Genomic DNA, 18,667 nt, shown 5'->3' with positions numbered 1-18,667 from the left:
CAGTGTGTAAACATCGCCACTTGCACAGTCAAATGTGGCCGGGCGTGGTGCTGCCGACTCACCCTCTCGTGTGCCACAGTGCTGGCCTTCATAGGTGCTGCTCGCAAACAGCACTTGCCCCCAACAGTCTGTTAAGGCTCCACGTGGGTCTTCTTTGCGTGCGCGTGCCCCGCGCGTGCGTGTCCCATTGTGGGTGCTGCATTGCGCCCATTCCGACGAGCAAGCCAGCATCAGGACTCGAGGAAAGTGAAAATAAAATGTTTCTATTTGGTACTTTATTTCACTCACCGTATGGACATTTAAATACAAAACATTCACAAAAGTTTTAGGATCGATACTTTGTTATTATTGAAGGAGGGTTTGCCTATTGCTCAAAGCTATGTGTCTATATACCCATTTAAAAACGATTAGCATGAAACATTTTGGCAAATGTAATCCCCATCAGACCCCCACGGTGTCGTCTCCAACTCGTATTATATACTCCATCTCTCTGGCCTCTTTATTTGCTATGCTAGAAGGTCCTTTGCCCGAAACGTCGCCTGTTACACAGTTTTCTCTCTTAATGCCCCTCCAGGTGTGGGCGTGGAGATTGAACCTCGTGGAGGGAGGGGGGCGAAGGGGGCGGGGGAGCCGAGGGGGAGGGGAGGGGGAGGGGGGAGGGGCGAAGGGGCGGGGGAGCCGAGGGGGAGGGGCGAAGGGGCGAAGGGGCGGGGGAGCCGAGGGGGCGGGGTAGTCGGCTTGGGGCCTTCGTGGCGCCATGGCGGCTTCCAGGGCCATGTGGGAGAGCGGCGATCCCGGGGCCCGCGCCGCGCTGGGTGAGGCGGGGCCGCTGGGGACCAGGAGATACGAGACCACGCGGGCCTTGCTGCGGGCTCCGTGTTCGCCGAGTCGCGGCTGTAATCGCGGGGCCTTGTTCCCGACCCGTGCTAAGAAGGGAACCCGCGTTTACGGGGGGGGGGGGCGGGGAGCTTCAGAGGCGCCCAGCCCGCTCAGAAGTAACGCGGCCAGCAGCTTGGGGAGGAGTTGGAGGCGGCGGGCAGGGGTTGTTGTTTGTTGCTCGCGCTCCTCAGCCCATAGCGAGCGGCGGTGGAGGTCGCGAGGCCGGGCAGATGGACGAGGAGGGCGACACTCGTAGCCGTACGGCAGCAGAGGCACCCCCCCCCCCACTCCGTTAGCTGGCCGCAGATTCATCTCGTGGCAGAGGTTATTTTGTCTTTAGTGTGTGCGGTTTTAAACAACGGGGCAAGTGTGACCGTCTGTATGTGCGCACGTTTAACTTCTTTTGCACCGTACGTAAACCGACCGCGCTGAACGCTTCTCGCCCCGCTGTGCCGTTTGTTGAACGCTTCGCTCGTCCTCGAGGTTGAACCCCCTCCACCTTCCACCCACCTGCCCCCTCCCATCCGCTCCACCTTCCCCCTCTCATCCCCTCCACCTGCCCCCTCTCACCCCCTCCACCTGCCCCCTCTCACCCCCTCCACCTGCCCCCTCTCACCCCCTCCACCTTCCCCCTCTCACCCCCTCCACCTGCCCCCTCTCACCCCCTCCACCTTCCCCCTCTCACCCCCTCCACCTACCCCCTCTCACCCCCTCCACCTGCCCCCTCCACCTTCCCCCTCTCACTCCCTCCACCTGCCCCCTCTCACCCCCTCCACCTGCCCCCTCTCACCCCCTCCACCTGCCCCCTCCACCTTCCCCCTCTCACTCCCTCCACCTGCCCCCTCCCATCCCCTCCACCTGCCCCCTCTCACCCCCTCCACCTGCCCCCTCTCACCCCCTCCACCTTCCCCCTCCAGTGCAGTTCGCCAATGGAGAACCGGCGAGCGCGGGAGGCATCGGCCTCTCGGTGTTCACGAGCACGGAGCGGGAGCACCCGCGTAAGAAGCACCGCGCCATCGTGGTGAGGAGGAGACACGCAGCCCATCTCGCCCCCACCACCTCTCTCTCTTAACTTGGGAGCCACACGGGTATTATTTCATCTGACTATATTTTTCACCCGGAAAACCCTCCGAGATGGAACGTATGTCACGTTGAATTTCTCTCGCACCATTCGTAGCCAACGTGCTAATCGGAGGAACATCGAATTCGCGAGAGTTTCAACCAGGCGAGGTTTCGGATTGGCTATTGACCCATTGCTTACCAAACAGATCACATGCAAATATTTCAGATTTATAACCAATGCCACGTTATACATGTACAATGAACTGACAAACCCAGTCCCAACACACGACTAAATTGCATGAATGATCGAATGGTGCACACTGCTCTTTCACGTAGATTGTAGAATGCTGTCCAGCTGTAACAGTTGCAAATGTACGTTTTTAATAAGGTGAGGCTGAAAAAAGAATAGGCGTTACCCTTTACGGCAGTAATAAAGGTTTCGGATTGGTAATAAAGGTGTTAAGATATTCAAACAGCAGATGGTAAGCTTTTACAAGGCTTCAAGTCTCCACTAAATCCTATTTTTTTCATATTTTTTTTATACTGGGTAAAAATTGTTCCATAAGGTGAGGCTAATGGCATAAGTCAGTGAGTCTGGGAGATTGCTGCATGCTGATTTATGTGTGTATGTTGAGCTTCTTTCGCACCGTACGTAGCCAACCGTACTAATCAGAGGTGCGGGGGAAAGACAATAAGTTGTGGGTTTGAGCGTGAGTGTGCATGTTTGGGTCGCTACTGTAGAGACGGTTCGAGAAATATGGGTCAGTCGCGTTCTTTGACCGACCCTCATTTGTGTTGCAGGTGGCACAAGCGGAGCATCTGTACTACGTGGGACAAAACTTTGGCGTGAATACGTCACGGTGCAACAGCCTGTGTAGGTGAGGTGGAGCCTGGAAGCATGACTTGTGTACACGTGTAAATACCGCTTAAGTGCCCATAGCCGGCCGGGAAGTCTTTACGTAGTGGAGCTAGACCTGTACACAACTTTAAATCCGCTGACGTTGAGTCCAACTGTGCTGGGCACTTCAAAGGGTACAAAGAAAGCAGTGTGGTGGATGGCTGTGCCTCTGCTGTGGCAGGTACTACGTGGGCGTGCTGGACAAGAAGGATGGCAAGATGAGGGTGTACAACGCGCAGCACTTCGTGATGCAACCCAATATCCAAGGTGATGCCGCCAAGCCCCCGACTCGCCCACTGCAGACCACGGCACCTTCATCGCATTGGCTCACAAATCAAACCCAAATGAGACTTGTAGCCCTATGAGCAGCCAATAATATGTGTGACCAATGTTGCCAACAGGAGAGAAAGAGTACGAGCCAAAGAAGAAATCAGAAGGCTCATATAGAGATAAGGTGATGGCATGCACCTGAATCCACATTGCACTTGCATTGTCGGTTGTTGGGTTTGTGTGGTCATACGCGATGACTGATGAACATGTGTATGGTGGTGTATGATGACTGTTGTATGGATGTTGAACTTCTTTTGCACCATAAGTAGCCATCTGTGCTAATCGGAGGTGCATTAACATGTTGGTGCATCAACCTGTTGTGTGTGCGTGATAACTTGTACGTTTGTGTGCGGTGCTGGGTGATGACGTATGTGTGTGGTTCGTTCTTTCGTGCAGGTTGACGCTTTGATCGAGGCGTTTGGGAGTCACAAACAGAAGCGTGCGCTCTCAGCGCGTCGCATGAACCAGGTGGGCGGTGAGAGCCTTCAGAAGGCCGTCTCCACCGTGGCTCAGCAAATCATCGACACCCGTGGCTCCGAGTGTGAGTGCGCTCGCACGCGTACACATGACCATGTTCTTCTCCACGCTTGTGAATATGCCACTCTCATGTGTCGCAATCTGTAAGGTTTAATAATAATCTCAACAATATGTGCATCAACATTTCGTCTGTTTTGACCACTAAGAGTCTGAGGCGATCAGATTGCGGATTATGAATATTGTACAAAATTATTCCAGTACATGGTGTGTGTGTGTATGTATGCACTGTGTGTGAATGTGGGCTCTCTTGTACGTGCACGCACGTGTGTGCAGTCCTGACACGTGAAGTGCAGCGGGTGGAGGCATTCGAGCAATCGCCCTACCTTCCACCGTGCAACCCCAAAGCCACCTCTCCGGACGAGGCCTACAAACTCAATGACAGTATCCTTTGTGTCGCCGGCTGGGGCTGTAAGGTCAGGGGTGACGGTTTAAGGTCAGTGTAACAGTGAATGTGGGTCCCCATGTCTCAATTTTTTTTCCTGAGGTATTTCTATCAGTCATCACAGAGACCGAACTTGAGGCAGCGGAGGAAGCGAGCTCCAAATACTTGGAGCTAATGAAGTCTGGCATGACATTCGTCGCACAAGACCCCACGTGCGTATGGTACCGACAGAGGGAGGAGCGTGATCATAATGCCTCGGCTAAACGCTGCACTGCCTCTCCTTCACCTCGGTGGAGAATGCCTGCTGCATAGAGACTGTGCATGACGGGCTGTTGGCTGTGCATCAAGAGAGTGGTGTGTATGTGCACCCACTCGCAGGTTGAGTGCAATTGCTGTGGGGGCGATACGAGTCACGCCTAATGATGCCTCTATCCGCAAATTACGGGCTGGACTCGTGTGGTATCTGGACACCTTGGTCCACTTGTTCCATCTGAAGAAGAAGAAGTTCTCCTCCAGAGGTATTGTGGCATTTTGCATATTCGCAGCTATAGCACTTTATCTGCATGCACAGTGCCTCGGTCATAATGTGCTGTCGGTACAGTTTTGAGTGGAGAACACCGGTGTTGCTTGTCATTCAGATACTCTGGGTGACCACATGCCGCCTCTGCTGAGGACCAAGATCCTTGAGTGCTTCACAACGGTCTCCTTCGACAATGGCAGGTCAGAGTGGAATCCATTTGGCGGCCTCCACACAGTGGTGCCGATGTTTCTGGTGGTGCGCATGTGACGCCGTGCTTCGGTCATGTCCGGTTGTGCAGGGTGCAGAATGCCATGACCCCAGCGCTACGGGACAAGATCATTGCGTACGTGCTGGTGCTAGCGCTGCACCTCAACTCGTTCTCAATCAACCTCTCGCTACTGCAGAAGGACTTCAAGGTCAGCGAGAAAAAGTAAGTGATGGGGTCTGGAGCTGTGCACATTTGATGTCATCCAGATGGGTTTAAATTGTAACACTAACTGCAATGCTTTTCTTTTGATCCTAATTGGCTCAAGATCGCTGATTGTAAGTTAAATTGACGGCTTGAGAGCTTTTTTGAGCGCCTTCATCAGTATGGCCAGGAGAGTCATGTGTTTGTGTTTTGAAATCCTGTTAGAGGTTATTCTATATTTTCTATGCAGCATTCAAATGGCCATGATTTCAGAGTTGGGTATGAGCTGGCCTTGGGTCATGTCAGCATGCACACGTGGCTAAAGCAAGCAGCAACGAAATTGTCGGCCACTACAATAGCACAATGGTCAAACCTGACGGCCACCCGCAGAGGTCACCCTCTCGGGACAGATGTCGCGATCATCAACTCATTTGTGTCATGCTCAATCGCACTTATCTTCGTTTGTGTCGTGACTGCTCTCACAACCATGCCACCTGTTTTGCTCTGCCCTGTTCAGGATCCTGGAGGTGGCGCGTGCTCTGGGATTGAAGATCAAACAAATCCGAGCAACGAGCTCCACCACGGACCTCAAGTCCCGCATAGCTGAGTTGGCTGTACCCCTCACCATGCCCGTTGCCTCTCACGAGCGCAAGCGCAAAAGATAGGAACCCACCTGCCTGGTGTCACCGACACATCGCGTATGCATGCATGAGCGCTAGTTCTGCACAGAGGGGGAAACCAAGCGATGGCTTAATCCGATCCTCCAGTGCATCAATTCAACTCTGGGAGGAGAGAGCCACTCACGAGAGACTTAGGTAGTACGACCAGTTCGCAGAGGGCAGGAGCAAGGAGTATGGTTCGAGACTTCACTGTAACGTTATTTTTTTTCTAATAAAGTTTTGAATTTGCACTGGCTGCTGAGTGATATTATTTGAGGCAAGTATTGTCATTTGGACCATGAAGTTGTGTGTTCAGAATTAGACTGACAGGAAGTGAAACACATAGGTTAGAGAACACGCACGAGTTGGAAAGTTGGCTTGGGAAGGACATGTCGGTGGAAGGGATGGTGGCTTGTGGTCGAGGCTGCTAACAGAGTGGCAGTCAAGGGAGTGAACATGCTCACGAGTGTCCACAGTAGAGATGGAGTGGTTCGATCAGTTAATGTGCACGTGCCGGTGCATTGTTGCTTCACCCGGAGACCCGAATTTTATTCTTGCTTACGACTAACACCAGTGACAAATATCTGAATTGGTTCTAGGCCTCCCCTAAGTAGACTCGGCCTCAAATGAGTACTTGGTGCAATGTGTAAACATTGCCACTCGGGAGACAAAGGCGGCCACCCACGTTTGTGCCGTTCCGGCCTTAATAGGTGCTCGCCAACCGCAGCCTGTGAAGGCTCCACGGGCGATATTTGTAATGCATCCAGATGACGTCACGCGAGATTGCGCTGAGGTGGGAGGGGTTAATGTCGTCATAGACGCGGGGGTGTGGAAGAGAGGAGTGCTGCATTGACGTCACGCGAGATTGGGGCGGTGTGCGAAGGGCTTCATGACCTCACGAGACAAAGGTGGACAGGGGAAGAGTGATGACGTCACCCAAAACGGCTGAGTTGCAGTAGAGGGATTGTGACGTCACGACATAGAGGTGAGGAAAGAGTGGCGTCACAAAACTGGGGTGAAGGGTTGATGATGTCACTCCACTGGACATCTGAGAAATGTGACGTCACATCAAAATACGCAACTTGTTCTACTTAATTAAATAGACTTTTAATAAATGTTTTATCCTACATCAGAGTGTAGCGCCACATTAAATACGCACGACAATGACAATAGTTTAAAGCGATTTGAAGCATGTTTTATTTGGGGGGGGGGGGGCAGAGCTTTGTGACGTCATATTTGAGGGGGGTCTGACTTTTTGTGACACCGTGTGACGAGTGGGGGGGGGTCAAAAATCGTCCAAAATCGCGTGACGTCATTTATGGACGGCCCCTTAGCTCAAAATGATTCCTCCGGTCGAAAGAGAGATTATGCCGATCATCCAGGAAAAGGACCTTCCCTTGCACTGGGGGTTCCAGTTCAACGCGAAATTATAAAATGTAACTCAAAATAATCATGAGCATCGTAGAGAAATAATGTTGTGTATAAATAATACATATTACGATTCTGAGTGACGTCGAGACGCGGGAGTGGTGAGGAGAGGGGAGGCTGGTTATGACGTTACGCGACATGGCGCGGTGTTGGAGAGGGAGTAACGGCTTCAAGAGTCGCCGAGGTGGTGAGGACAGGGGGTTGATGACGTTAAGCGGGATTTGGACCACGCGGGGAGAGGGGTGATGACGTCACGCGACACTGGTGAGTTGCAGAAGGGTGATGACACCATGCGACATTGGGGTGAGGTTAAGGAGAGCAGTGATAACATAACGCGGGATTCGGGTAAGTGGTGGAGTGGGAACGATGACGTCAGGAGACCCTGTGGAGAGAACGAGAGTAATGACGTCACGAGATTGGGGTGAGGTTGAGGGCGCGATGACGTCACGAGACCCGGGGTGGCGAAGTGGAATCATTAGTTAATTAAGCTCTTCACATATTCGCCATCCATTTATTGTCGAAGTTCCGCGGCTTCCCACTCCTAAAACACAAGCGACCGTTCCTCACGGCACAGGGAGACCCCCTGAACGGCGCCCCGCGCTCTGAATGCGGCGTTCACACGATGCCCTGGAATGTGAATCATTCCCCTCCCCGCGCACCCCCCGCGGTTGCTATGGGGGGGCGGGGCGAGGCTTACCGGTCACGTGTCCCCGATGACCCGGAAGTCGAGGTTCTCCGGCCAGGCGCGCCCTCCGGCATGAGTTAGAGTTGGGCTTCGACTCCTCCGAGCGGGCGGGCGGGCGGTACGAGGGAGGAGACGAGGCGCCACCATGAACTACATGCCCGGCACGGCGAGCCTCATCGAGGACATCGACAGTGAGTGGCGTCCCGCGTAAAGGTCTCCGCGGAGGTCCAAGCACGAGCCTGCAACCGCTGCCGGCAAACGCGGGTTAAGGGGGGGGCGGGGGCTTGCGGAGAATCCCTAGGGGGAGCAAGAGATCGGCGTGGTGTGATGGTCTTGGTTGATGGTGGCCGGTGGTGGTTATGATGATGGTGGTACTGCTGGTTGCCGCAGCCTTAAACGAGTGTTGGTGCAGTTTTTAAACAGCATTGAAGAGATAACGGCGGCCGGGCGTGGTGATGCCCACACTGCACGAGCCTTAATATATGCTCACGAACAACACTTGTCACAGCAGTCTGTTAAAGGCGATATTGGAGGATCTTTGTTTTTGCTGGTGGTCGCTGAGGTTAGTAATGATGGTGTTGATCGCGATGGTCGTGTTGATGTTGCGTGTGGTGGTGATGGTGGCCATGGTATTTGTGGTTGTGTTTGGCGTGGTTTTGTTGGTGATGATGTTGACGATGGTGGTGGTTGTTGGTGATGGGGGTGGTGATTTGTCGTTATCATTACACGCGTTTACCCAGGAAAGCCTCACTGAGACTCAACTTTTTCAGGAGGGGCGCAACGGTGGTTAGGAGATGTTAACTACCTCGCTTGGTATACAGGTGGTCGTCGTGGGTTTTATCGACCCTGTGGCCGCGTGGATTTTTCTCCAGGTCCTCCGGGTTTTCCCTCCACATTTATAAACATGCGTTTCGAGTATTTGGCTGATATACTCGATAAGCCACTTCGTTGAGCTATCATTTGCGGCCAGGTCGTTTCTGAAAAATAGCTATTGTACATACCTGAGTGGGCCTTGCCTGGTAAAATAAAATAGTTGAGCCGTAAATAAAATAAAAAATAGTTCAGATTTATTCAGTTGGGTGCGACAATTGCTGTTCCCAATGAAGTAAATTGCGAATATTTTTTTTTATTTGGACCATGATGCCTTTCGCACAATGGCATACTCTTCTCAGAATGACGTCACGGGATGTTAACATCCACTGTCAAGCAGACTGCGTGCCTATGATGGTTAATCCACTCGCATGATGATGGCAGGTGGTGGTGGTTATGGTTTTGATGGTGGTAATTGTTGGTGATGCTGCTGGTAGGGGTGATGATGATGGTGGTGGTGATGCTGTTGTTGGAAATGATGGTGGTTTTCGGTGATACACTTGTCCTGATGATGGTGGTGATAATAATGGTGATTCTGGTGGTGATTATGGTGCTAGTTGGTGGTAATAATTTTGGTGCTCGGGAAGATGGTGTTTTGGCAATAGTGGTGATGGTGGTGTTTTATATCCTCACGGTTTCTTCTTGTGTCCCCAGAGAAACACCTCGTGCTGCTGCGGGACGGGCGCACGCTCATCGGCTTCCTTAGGAGCATTGACCAGTTCGGTGAGTCCTAAACCATGGCAGGGGACGAAGCAGTTTATCCGCTAGAGTTGAGAGTCCTCGTTGACGATGGTGGTGGTTACAGATGTGTAGGGAGCAGTAATGTAGTGGTTTGTGCGCTGCGCTACGAACCTGGCGTCCCGAGTTCAATTCCCGCTAATAACTGTTCACAGTGGTGGGTGTTTGAACCGGTCCTGGTCGGCTTCTCCTAGGTCTACGCAAATGAGTACCTGGTGCGACGTGTACACATTAGCACTGGGGAGACAAAGGCGGCCGAGCGTGGTGCTGGCCACCCATCCCCGCTAACAGCACTTGCCACAAAAGTCTGTTAAGACTATGAGGGGGATATTTTCGTTTGGTCAGAGCGGTTATGGCCGGGAGATGCTAATGCATTCACGCCTAGCTTCGCCCGCATTGTGAGTCAAATGTAAAGGACAGAAAACGCTTGGAAAGGGCAGTGTTCCAAGGACGTTGGCCATGTGAAGTGGCTCACTCCGGTGAGTTGCGCAAGAATGCGACTCAATCGCCACTAGAGGGCGCCCTGCTTCAGGTGCGGCCTTCATAGGAGACTAAAGAAGCGGACTGTCTCTTTCACATATTCGTTTCTCCGCATACAAAAAAATTAAGTATGTCTTACACAACAGATAAGTTGCACGGCCTTCAGGGAGTGCATTAATTCCGCAGCATTGTTTGTAGATAAGTATTGACTGGTTCGTCTTATCAGCAGTCATATTTGCTTGAATCAGTGCTGGTGAACTGCCGATCTTCCAGGCAAGAGCTCTCCCCTTACACTGTGGGGTCCCAGTCCGATGCAAAATTATATAATACGTAACTCAAAATAATCATGAGAGTCATGGAGATGTTTTTGTGTATAAATATAATAATTGTGTAAGAAGTTACATTTTTATGTGGAATGATTGATATCTGAAGGAGACTATTGTATTTATATTCTTCACAATAACGCTAATGAATATTTATTCAGAGGTTATTTCAACCCCTCTCGTGGTACAGTAATACATTTGCGATCACATAGAGAAGCTGTGCTGGTTCTGGCTAAGTTAACACGACAGTTCAATCAGACCAAGAGTTGTCATGTTTCCTCCAGACAGATTATCTTGATGGCTACTTCTGACATTTTCATAATTTCCCCCCACTAGTTTTGTAATTAATATATCCCCGCTGAATAAAGTTGCGGTGATGCTTCATTTGGTACAAGTGCTTCTCATTGCTTCTCCAGTGATGTCGGTGTGACTAACAGGCGCCACCGGCCGCTGTGCATCGTACGAAAAATGATGCCAGTTAATTTTGTAACCTATGGTGGATGAACGTGACTGCCTTGTTCAGTGTTGCGAGACCAACTGTCTTAATTTACGTGGCACTGACACTTGGTGTTATCTGCATCAAATACCTAGCAGAGCTGAATGCTTGTCTGTGAGTGAAGCTGCTCAGTAACGTTGCACAGAATTGTAATTTGCGTTGTTAAGCAGACAATATGCCTCCTTCACATATCTGTCGGAAGGCTGTTCGACTGATTGGATGTTTAAAATAAACTTATATTTGTATGTGTAGAGACAATATGGAAAGGAGGCATATTGCCTGCATACTGATTTTGTTAGTATCCACATCAACACATGATTGCTGTGCTGTGTATTATATAGTTTTGAGTTGAACTAGAATCCATATTAAAGAGAGGGTCCTTTCCTATAAACATCTGGCAGTTCACTATCATTGATTTATAATAATAATTACAACTTGTGTAACACGCAGAGTATTTGCTTATTCTTAGAGAGACCAACTCAGAGGCGCGAGGAACCACAGACGTACAGGAAGGCAGCCAGGCGGCGATCCGGCCGATTAATGAGTGTTTATACACGTGGGAGGAAACTGGAGCACCCGGAGAAAACTCACATATGGAAGGGGGCAACACTGTCCCATACAGATGGAACAGGTGGAGTCCACGTATGCTGTACCATATTTTCCTGGGTATGGCACCTCGACGTTCATGGGGAGTTTCTAATAATTTATGTGATCCACAAACCCTTGCCTCGGAGTGCTGTATTATAGGCGTGCGCGGACCACCCAGCAAGCCTGCTGATGAGACACTGAATGTTGATACTGTCCAGAGTTTAGTTGTATTAAACCAATGCCGCCGAAACGATTCACTCCCAGAAAGCAATGTGGTTGATGGGATGTGAAGTAAAAAAAAACTTTATATGAAGAGATGGATATGTGAAGGTGTAATTGTCTGCTTATTTATCCAGTAATGTTACATTATTCAGAGGAGACAGGTTGTGGCTTGAGTATGTGTTCAGGTGCAGCACATGTCTAGCAGGTGCAATGTTCTGTAGTCACCACTGTCACTGGGTACTCGCGTCGGGTGTGTGTGCGTCAGTGCTCTGGTGGGGGGTAATCAGGGCTGGTCGGTGGGGAGCACTAATCAGGAGTTTCCAGCTGTTTTTGCACATCACAGTAACTGGGAAGCTCATTAGACTGCGATGTTGGTGTCTGGTCGGTGACTAAGTCAGTGTTTTTATCTCTAATTTGAATGAAAAGGCCACCACCACACATAGTGCCAGCAATTGCTCTCTCTAGATGTATGTTGCAATATGCAAACATATATAAAACTACTGACCACCCACTTTGGTTATGGAGAACTTAAAAAAAAATGTCTTTGAGTACATTTTTCATTCAGCGTACACCCGTTTGTGTTCACATGAACACACACGTGATCGCCAGTGCAAGAAATAAAACATTTATATTTGGTTAGAGTTGAGGCCTAAATGGAGCTGTGTCAAGGTATGTGGAGAGTGCCAGACACATGCCCACCGAGCCCGTATTCTCGTGTGCGCGTGTCCCACGTAGCGAACTTGGTGCTGCACCAGACCATTGAGCGGATCCATGTAGGGAAGAGGTATGGGGACATCCCGCGTGGGATCTTTGTGGTGCGCGGTGAGAACGTTGTCCTGCTCGGCGAGATTGTAAGTCGCGCATCAACGTCTCCACTTTCAACCAAAACACTAATTTTTTCACGCTAAGTTTTACTGGAAGTTGTTTTTACTGTTCACGCACGCATTTTTGGTCATTTTCGTCATGATGTCGGCAAAACATTCTGTGTCTTGTCACCGACAGCCAATCTGACGGTGCGAACTTGACGATCGTTAAGCCTCAATGCATTCTTCATCTTCACTCAAATGTTTTGAAGGACGCGGACAAGGAGCAGGAGACGAGCCTTGAGAGGGTGTCCATCGAAGCAATCCTCGAGGCCCAGCGCGAGGAGCAGCAGGATAAAGCCGAGGCTGAGAAGGCCAAAATAAAGGCCCTCAAGGAGCGGGGCCTTCCCCTTCCACGTGCAGACACTGCCGAGGAGTACTAGCTGTGGCCAGGGAGAAATTCGGCCCTGCAACAAACGCCCAGGTTGACTGCATCCTCTCGCGCGCAATGAAGCGCCGGCCCTCCCGAGGGTGGACGATGCGTGATGCGACGCCGACCAGGAAGCTCCGACCGTCCTCGCCCATCCTGCATGTTTTTGCCACCGACACAAAGAAACGCGACTCCGCTGCCAGCCACACATGGCGGATGGTTCTGTACACTTGGAATGCATTCTGTGCCTGGGTTCAACTGTCGCGTTAAAATGAGCGCATGTGCGGTTTTCGTAGAATGTCGGCGTAGATGAACATTTATAACAGATACTGTTGAGACACTAGACCAGGGGTGGAATGTATATGCTGGGCAGGGTTGCCGTGCACACGTCTGGTGTTTTAAGCTGATTTTTCTTTGTCATGGAAGTGTTCAATTTGCATGCAGCATTTGGGGCTTCCAACGTACAAAAATAACCAATTATCTTTTTGTGAAGGTGCTCTAAAGAAATGTTAAATATGATTGATTGTCACAATCACCCCTTTACATCTTTCACCGAAGCCTAAAACACAAGCATTTATGTTCATAACGGTGTCTGTTTTACTTTTTATTTCTATAAATTGTTTTACAAGCAGTTTTGCAGATATTGAACACTTTGTTTCGTTGGTGAAGTTTATGACACGTTTGAATAAACTGCACGGGGCTCGGATCGCTCTCGCCAGAGAGGAGCACCTCCTCCCGTCGCCACAACAGGAGGAGACATGTCGACACGTCGAAGGGCCCTCGCTCCTTCACGTCTCCTCCCGTCGCCACGTTTCCAGAACGTGAAAGGCGCCGTAGCTCGTTTCCGTGGTCCCACGTGCTTGTTACCCCAGTGCATGGGATCCAGGGCATTGAGCCCCATACCGAGCCTGAATGCAGGCAGCGGCTCAACTTCACGACAGAAGCAATTCACAGATTATCTCCCTATTTAACTCTTTCCAACCGGTTGAAAGTGAACATATATTAGCTGTGTAATGGGAAAGGGGAGCATGATAACGTTTATAAAGATGATACACTGAGCTACATGTTCGTTTAAAGTCTCGTTATTAGGGATTTCCCAATAGAAAACCAGCGATAATGATCAAAAGGTTGCCCAACTCTTGGTGTAAAAACATCCAGAGCTAAATTGTTTGGCCAAAACAATTGCGTGTGACGTCATCTCATCGTTCAGCCATGAAACGGAACGTTATCCCAATTACATACTGAGGACATGCATGTTGCAGCGTGGCACAGATTCCATGCATGTGCGTTATTTCTGTTTTGCTTCAAGAAAGCTCTGACGCCTTCCGTTGCAAGATTGTATATCTGCATGTCGTGCGACCGGACGTGGATCTCTTTGCACGAGCAGCTGAAATGAATCGGAACGATGAATTTGGATAGGGGGGTTTCACGGTGGCGAGACGTTAACTACCTCGCCGGGGATACAGGTTGTGGGTTCAATCCAGACCCTGACGCCTGCTATATATTTGGAGTTTGCGTGTCTCCGTGGATTTTTCTCCAGGTTCTCCAGTTTTTCCATCCACATTTAGAATCAACATTCGTCTAGATTATTCGGCTGCTATACATTTCCGCATAAGCCACTAAGTTGAGTTATCATTTGTGACCAGGTCGCTTCGGGTGAAAAGAGCTATCTAGCTCGGTGCGCCTTACGATGGTAAAATAAAAAAAAGTTTAATAGTTTGGTGTGAGGAGACGGTGGGAAGCCACTTATTGTGGGCAGCAGAGGGCAGAGTACAACAAGATCTTGTACATCATTGTCCTGCTTTTATGCTGTCAGATCTCTGCTGCTCGCATTCAACATCCTGCAATGACCAGCGCGGTGAATGGTCAAATAACCCCGCAACGGCTTGAGTCGGTCTTCATCCAGCAGTGGATTAACAAAGAATGGCTGTACGTCATTCTCATTGGGGTGTTTTGGCATGAGAGCTGGGATATCCAATTCCTGTATTTGATTACTCGACTGATCGATAATGGGAACGTAGGGAAAATCGCACGTTCCCAACTGTGCCACTGGACGGGAGATGGTGGGCGGCGTTTGAAGACAATCGGCGTCACGCTGGGGTTGAGACTCGCTTGCGAGCCGGGTCACCACTTTAGATGTCCGCGTCGATTGCCCTGACCGCGCCACCCCCAACCACTCACGGGACGGGGGTGGGGGGGTGACTGCGGTCGGTTCCAGCTGCGTTCGTGTTTAGGTCCAATTCCAATCGGAATCATTTGAGTTCTGGGTTCGGCTCTGGTTCCGCTTAACGTGCCGTGAGCGCATGTTTTTGTGCTCCGGGATCGCCGGTTGACCTTCGAAGAGGGTGGCACGTGGCTCATGGTAGCCACGAGCGTATCCGGAGGTATAAGACTGCTGGACGTGGTGTGTAGCGGGGGTGGGAAAACAATCCCGGTCACGGTTCCGACCTAACCCGGGTAGTTAATGATCCCTCGTTCCGTTCGGACCCCGATCGTGGAGGGGCGAGGGGGCGGGGCGAAGCTCGGGGAGGGGGCGGAGCTCAGGGGGGCGTGTCTCGAGTGCGCGCTTGTGAGCGGCAGCCAATAGGCGTGGGTCGCGTCTTGAGGACCCCTCTTCCTCCCACCCGGGGCTGCCCGCGGCGCCTGACTTTCAGTCAGCGCTGGCGAGGACCCCGCTCGGTCGCGCGATAGGTGTCCGTGGCGCCTGACGGGAGAGACGCGGTCACGGAGCCGGAGCCGCACGCAGCAGACGCATCCCAAGCCGCCGCCGACCGCCCTGTCCCATGGAGCTGGAGAACATCGTCGCCAACACCGTGTTGTTGAAGGCCCGTGAAGGTGAGATGCAGCTAGTCGGGGGAGAGACGCTGAGGCGTTTTGGGGTGGCGGGGGGGGGTAGATGGCGAGACGTGCCGAGAGACGCAGGGAGAAAGACGTGGGAGATGGGGAGGAAAGGGGAGAGACGCGCAGAAGCCAGGGAGGCATAAAGGCGGGGAGGCGGAGAGGGAGAGAGACATGGAGGGGTGAGGGAGCTGGGCAGGCAGGAGCCGCCAGGGCCGCGGATGAATCCACGAGAACGAGGAGCGCAGATGGAGTCCTCCGCGCTCGCCGCCTCGGGCCGCCCGCGCCGCCTTTTGTCCGAGAACACCTGAGACGACGCGGCCCTGACGCGCGATTAAATAAAACATTTACCATGTCGACAACCACCATAACCACCATCACCAACATATCCACCATCGTAATCACAGCCTCAACAAGCACCACGTTCCAACCGCAACAACTAATATCTCTCGCCGTCAACACAACTGCAAATAACTAGAACCGCCATCACAACGACCCTAAAAACGCAACAGCCCTGACACAGTCACCACCACCATCATCATAACCAACACCGTCACGAGCGCCATCGCAAACAACACCCGGCAATGCTGAGATTTTGCTTTGAGCGCGGCCGAGGGTCCCTTTGCTGTGTGAGAGACAGCCGGTCCACGCTCACCACGCTCACCACCCGGTGCTCACCACGCTCACCACCCCGTGCTCACCACGCTTACCACCCGGTGCTCACCACGCTCACCACCCGGTGCTCACCACGCTCACCACCCGGTGCTCACCACGCTCACCACCTGGTGGTGCTCACCACGCACACCACCTGGTGCTCACCACGATCACCACCTGGCGCTCATCACGCTCACCACCTGGTGCTCACCACGCACACCACCTGGCGCTCACCACGCTCACCACGCACACCACCTGGTGCTCACCACGATCACCACCTGGCGCTCACCACGCACACCACCTGGTGCTCACCACGCTCACCACCTGGCGCTCTCCACGCTCACCACGCACACCACCTGGTGCTCACCACGCTCACCACCTGGTGCTCACCACGCTCACCACCTGGCGCTCTCCACGCTCACCACGCACACCACCTGGTTCTCACCACGCTCACCACCTGGTGCTCACCACGCTCACCACCTGGAGCTCACCACGCAGACTCCACGCCCAGGTAAACACACCACACACTTTACACAGTGGTATACACCGTGCACACACGAGTACACACTACAACCACCATTATCCACGAAGTGGTCGTGACTTTGGTACGGCGCATGTGCCAGGCTAGGTGCACCTTCAGGCCATGTTTCGTGTGGAATGCTCGCTGCTGGCAGGTCACGGGACAGACCCAGTTGACCGAGATGACTGGCAGAGATGCACCATCTGCTCTCCGTTCTGCCAACGTGCCGTGTTTCATCCGTACACACGACGCACACACAATTATACGCCACACATTCTGGTACACACCATACACACCCTGGAATAACACCACATATCGTGGTACACACCAAACGTTCACGGGCAAACACACCGTGGTACGGATAACACACATACCTAGATATACAGCGGCACACCACATCCACCGTAATGTACTACGCACTTTCGTTGGTATGAGGAACACGAAATGATTCCGATTACCCAAACCACCCCCACACACCACAGTCCTCTCGCCAGGAGAGCCGGTGCGGGTTGGCGTGCGAGGCCTGCCGATACCGGGCAGCACACCGGCTCCGTCCAGGCTGAACCAAACATCGATTTCTCACACACGCACATTTGGAACCAACTTAGTCAAATAAGATTCGCGTAGCTGCAACCACAGCCATGTCGGCCGGGTTGGGCTGGCCGAGACCGTGGATCTGGCGGACACAACTCACTTGGACAAGGAACAAATCATTATCTTGGAGCAGGGCCTATCGGCAGCTGCAGATGGGCTTCGGTCAACCAGCAGCGGTTAAACACGCGGGTCAGGGTCCCCGACGATCATCTCTGGATCGTTTTTAGGCCCGCTGACAGTGGCGTCGATGTGTAGTGTGCAGGCGGTTCAGCTGCGCACGGGCGCACGGGTCGCGGGGGGGGGCAAAGTGCCAGGCTTTTGCAGGAGGGGGGCATGGGCCCATGCCACCACCCACGCTGCGCAACTGCTCACAAACTATATGCGAGGTGGTAATGATTATGTGGAAGTGCTGGTGGTGGAGGCGGCAGTGTGGTGGTTTGTGTTGGCGAGCGCCATGTGCCCCGCGGGCTGTGAGCGGTGGTGTCCGTGGTCGCCCAGGGGTTGTCTTCGGCACGGGGGTTAACCCCCCCATCGGGGGACACGGGGGTTTGCCCCCCCACCGGGAGGCACGGGGGTTAGCCCCCTCCCCCCACCTGGGGGCACGGGGGTTAGCCCCCCTCACCGGGGGCACGGGCTTGCCCCCCTCACCGGGGGGCACGGGCTTGCCCCCCTCACCGGGGGGCACGGGCTTGCCCACCCCCTGCCCCCACTAAAGAACAGCTGCCCTCTTAGCGCTGGCCTGTTGCACTCGACTGGTGATGCTTCGGTACGGGCTGGAGGTTGATCCCACTTCCTCATCTACCCAGCGCCACCCGAGCACATGGCGGTGGGTGGCCAGGCCAGGCCGGTTCCATTGGGATACGCGGCGGAATGAGCTCCAATAGTGCGGGCGGTTGCCGCGTGTTAGCTGATGTTAATGTTTGTTCGTGATCGTGGTGTGTAATGGTGATGTTATGTATCTGTGATGTTGGCGATGTTCATTGGTGGTCTTGGGGATGTGTCATGGTTAGTTGTGGTGCTGTGTTGGTGAGATTCGCGACGGGTGTCAGTAATATGTGTTGTTGATAATGTTCGTGATGTGTGTCAGTTATGTTGGTAATGTATGTTTACGTTGGCGATGAGTGAATTAGTGGTGTTATGGTGCGTGCTAGTACTGTGCGATGATGTTGGTGGTGTTGTGAATGCGTGTTGTTTACGTTGGCGATGTACAAGGCTTCGCTGGAACGGGGCTTTCGCGCCGTGTGTTTTCGCGCCGTGTGTTTTCGTTGACCGGGTGTTCATGTGTCTTTCGTTGATGGCCGCTCTCTCTGGGTGTGGTGGTG

General features: G+C 52.5%; 3 protein-coding genes across 3 annotated transcripts in view; all 3 read left to right on the top strand.

Annotated features, from left to right (window-relative positions):
* The first annotated feature begins 703 nt into the window (after positions 1 to 703).
* POLR1E (RNA polymerase I subunit E) lies at positions 704 to 5,925 on the top strand. The gene is made up of 12 exons (XM_078599092.1): positions 704 to 815; positions 1,797 to 1,900; positions 2,743 to 2,819; positions 3,021 to 3,106; positions 3,241 to 3,293; positions 3,566 to 3,710; positions 3,980 to 4,087; positions 4,204 to 4,300; positions 4,467 to 4,606; positions 4,727 to 4,808; positions 4,907 to 5,038; positions 5,535 to 5,925. Exons 1-12 carry the CDS (start codon positions 758 to 760, stop codon positions 5,680 to 5,682), a joined length of 1,230 nt encoding a protein of 409 aa, XP_078455218.1. The 5' UTR covers positions 704 to 757; the 3' UTR covers positions 5,683 to 5,925.
* Positions 5,926 to 7,802: 1,877 nt separating this feature from the next.
* LSM1 (LSM1 homolog, mRNA degradation associated) lies at positions 7,803 to 13,370 on the top strand. The gene is made up of 4 exons (XM_078599091.1): positions 7,803 to 7,980; positions 9,314 to 9,382; positions 12,242 to 12,357; positions 12,582 to 13,370. The coding sequence occupies exons 1-4, from the start codon at positions 7,935 to 7,937 to the stop codon at positions 12,750 to 12,752; spliced, it is 402 nt and encodes a 133-aa protein (XP_078455217.1). The 5' UTR covers positions 7,803 to 7,934; the 3' UTR covers positions 12,753 to 13,370.
* Positions 13,371 to 15,392: 2,022 nt separating this feature from the next.
* The window catches only part of LOC144721461 (G protein-coupled receptor kinase 5-like), a 28,033-nt gene continuing 24,758 nt past the window's right edge, over positions 15,393 to 18,667 (top strand). Inside the window, exon 1 of the mRNA XM_078599086.1 lies at positions 15,393 to 15,574. Within this exon, the coding sequence (XP_078455212.1) occupies positions 15,523 to 15,574 (52 nt within the window). The 5' untranslated portion in view covers positions 15,393 to 15,522. The remainder of the gene's footprint in view (positions 15,575 to 18,667) is intronic.

Source organism: Lampetra planeri, chromosome 12 (genome assembly GCF_965212315.1).
Source record: "Lampetra planeri chromosome 12, kcLamPlan1.2.h2, whole genome shotgun sequence".
In the NCBI taxonomy this organism is placed as follows: Eukaryota; Metazoa; Chordata; class Hyperoartia; order Petromyzontiformes; family Petromyzontidae; genus Lampetra; species Lampetra planeri.
This window is presented reverse-complemented; position numbering and strand designations above follow the sequence as displayed.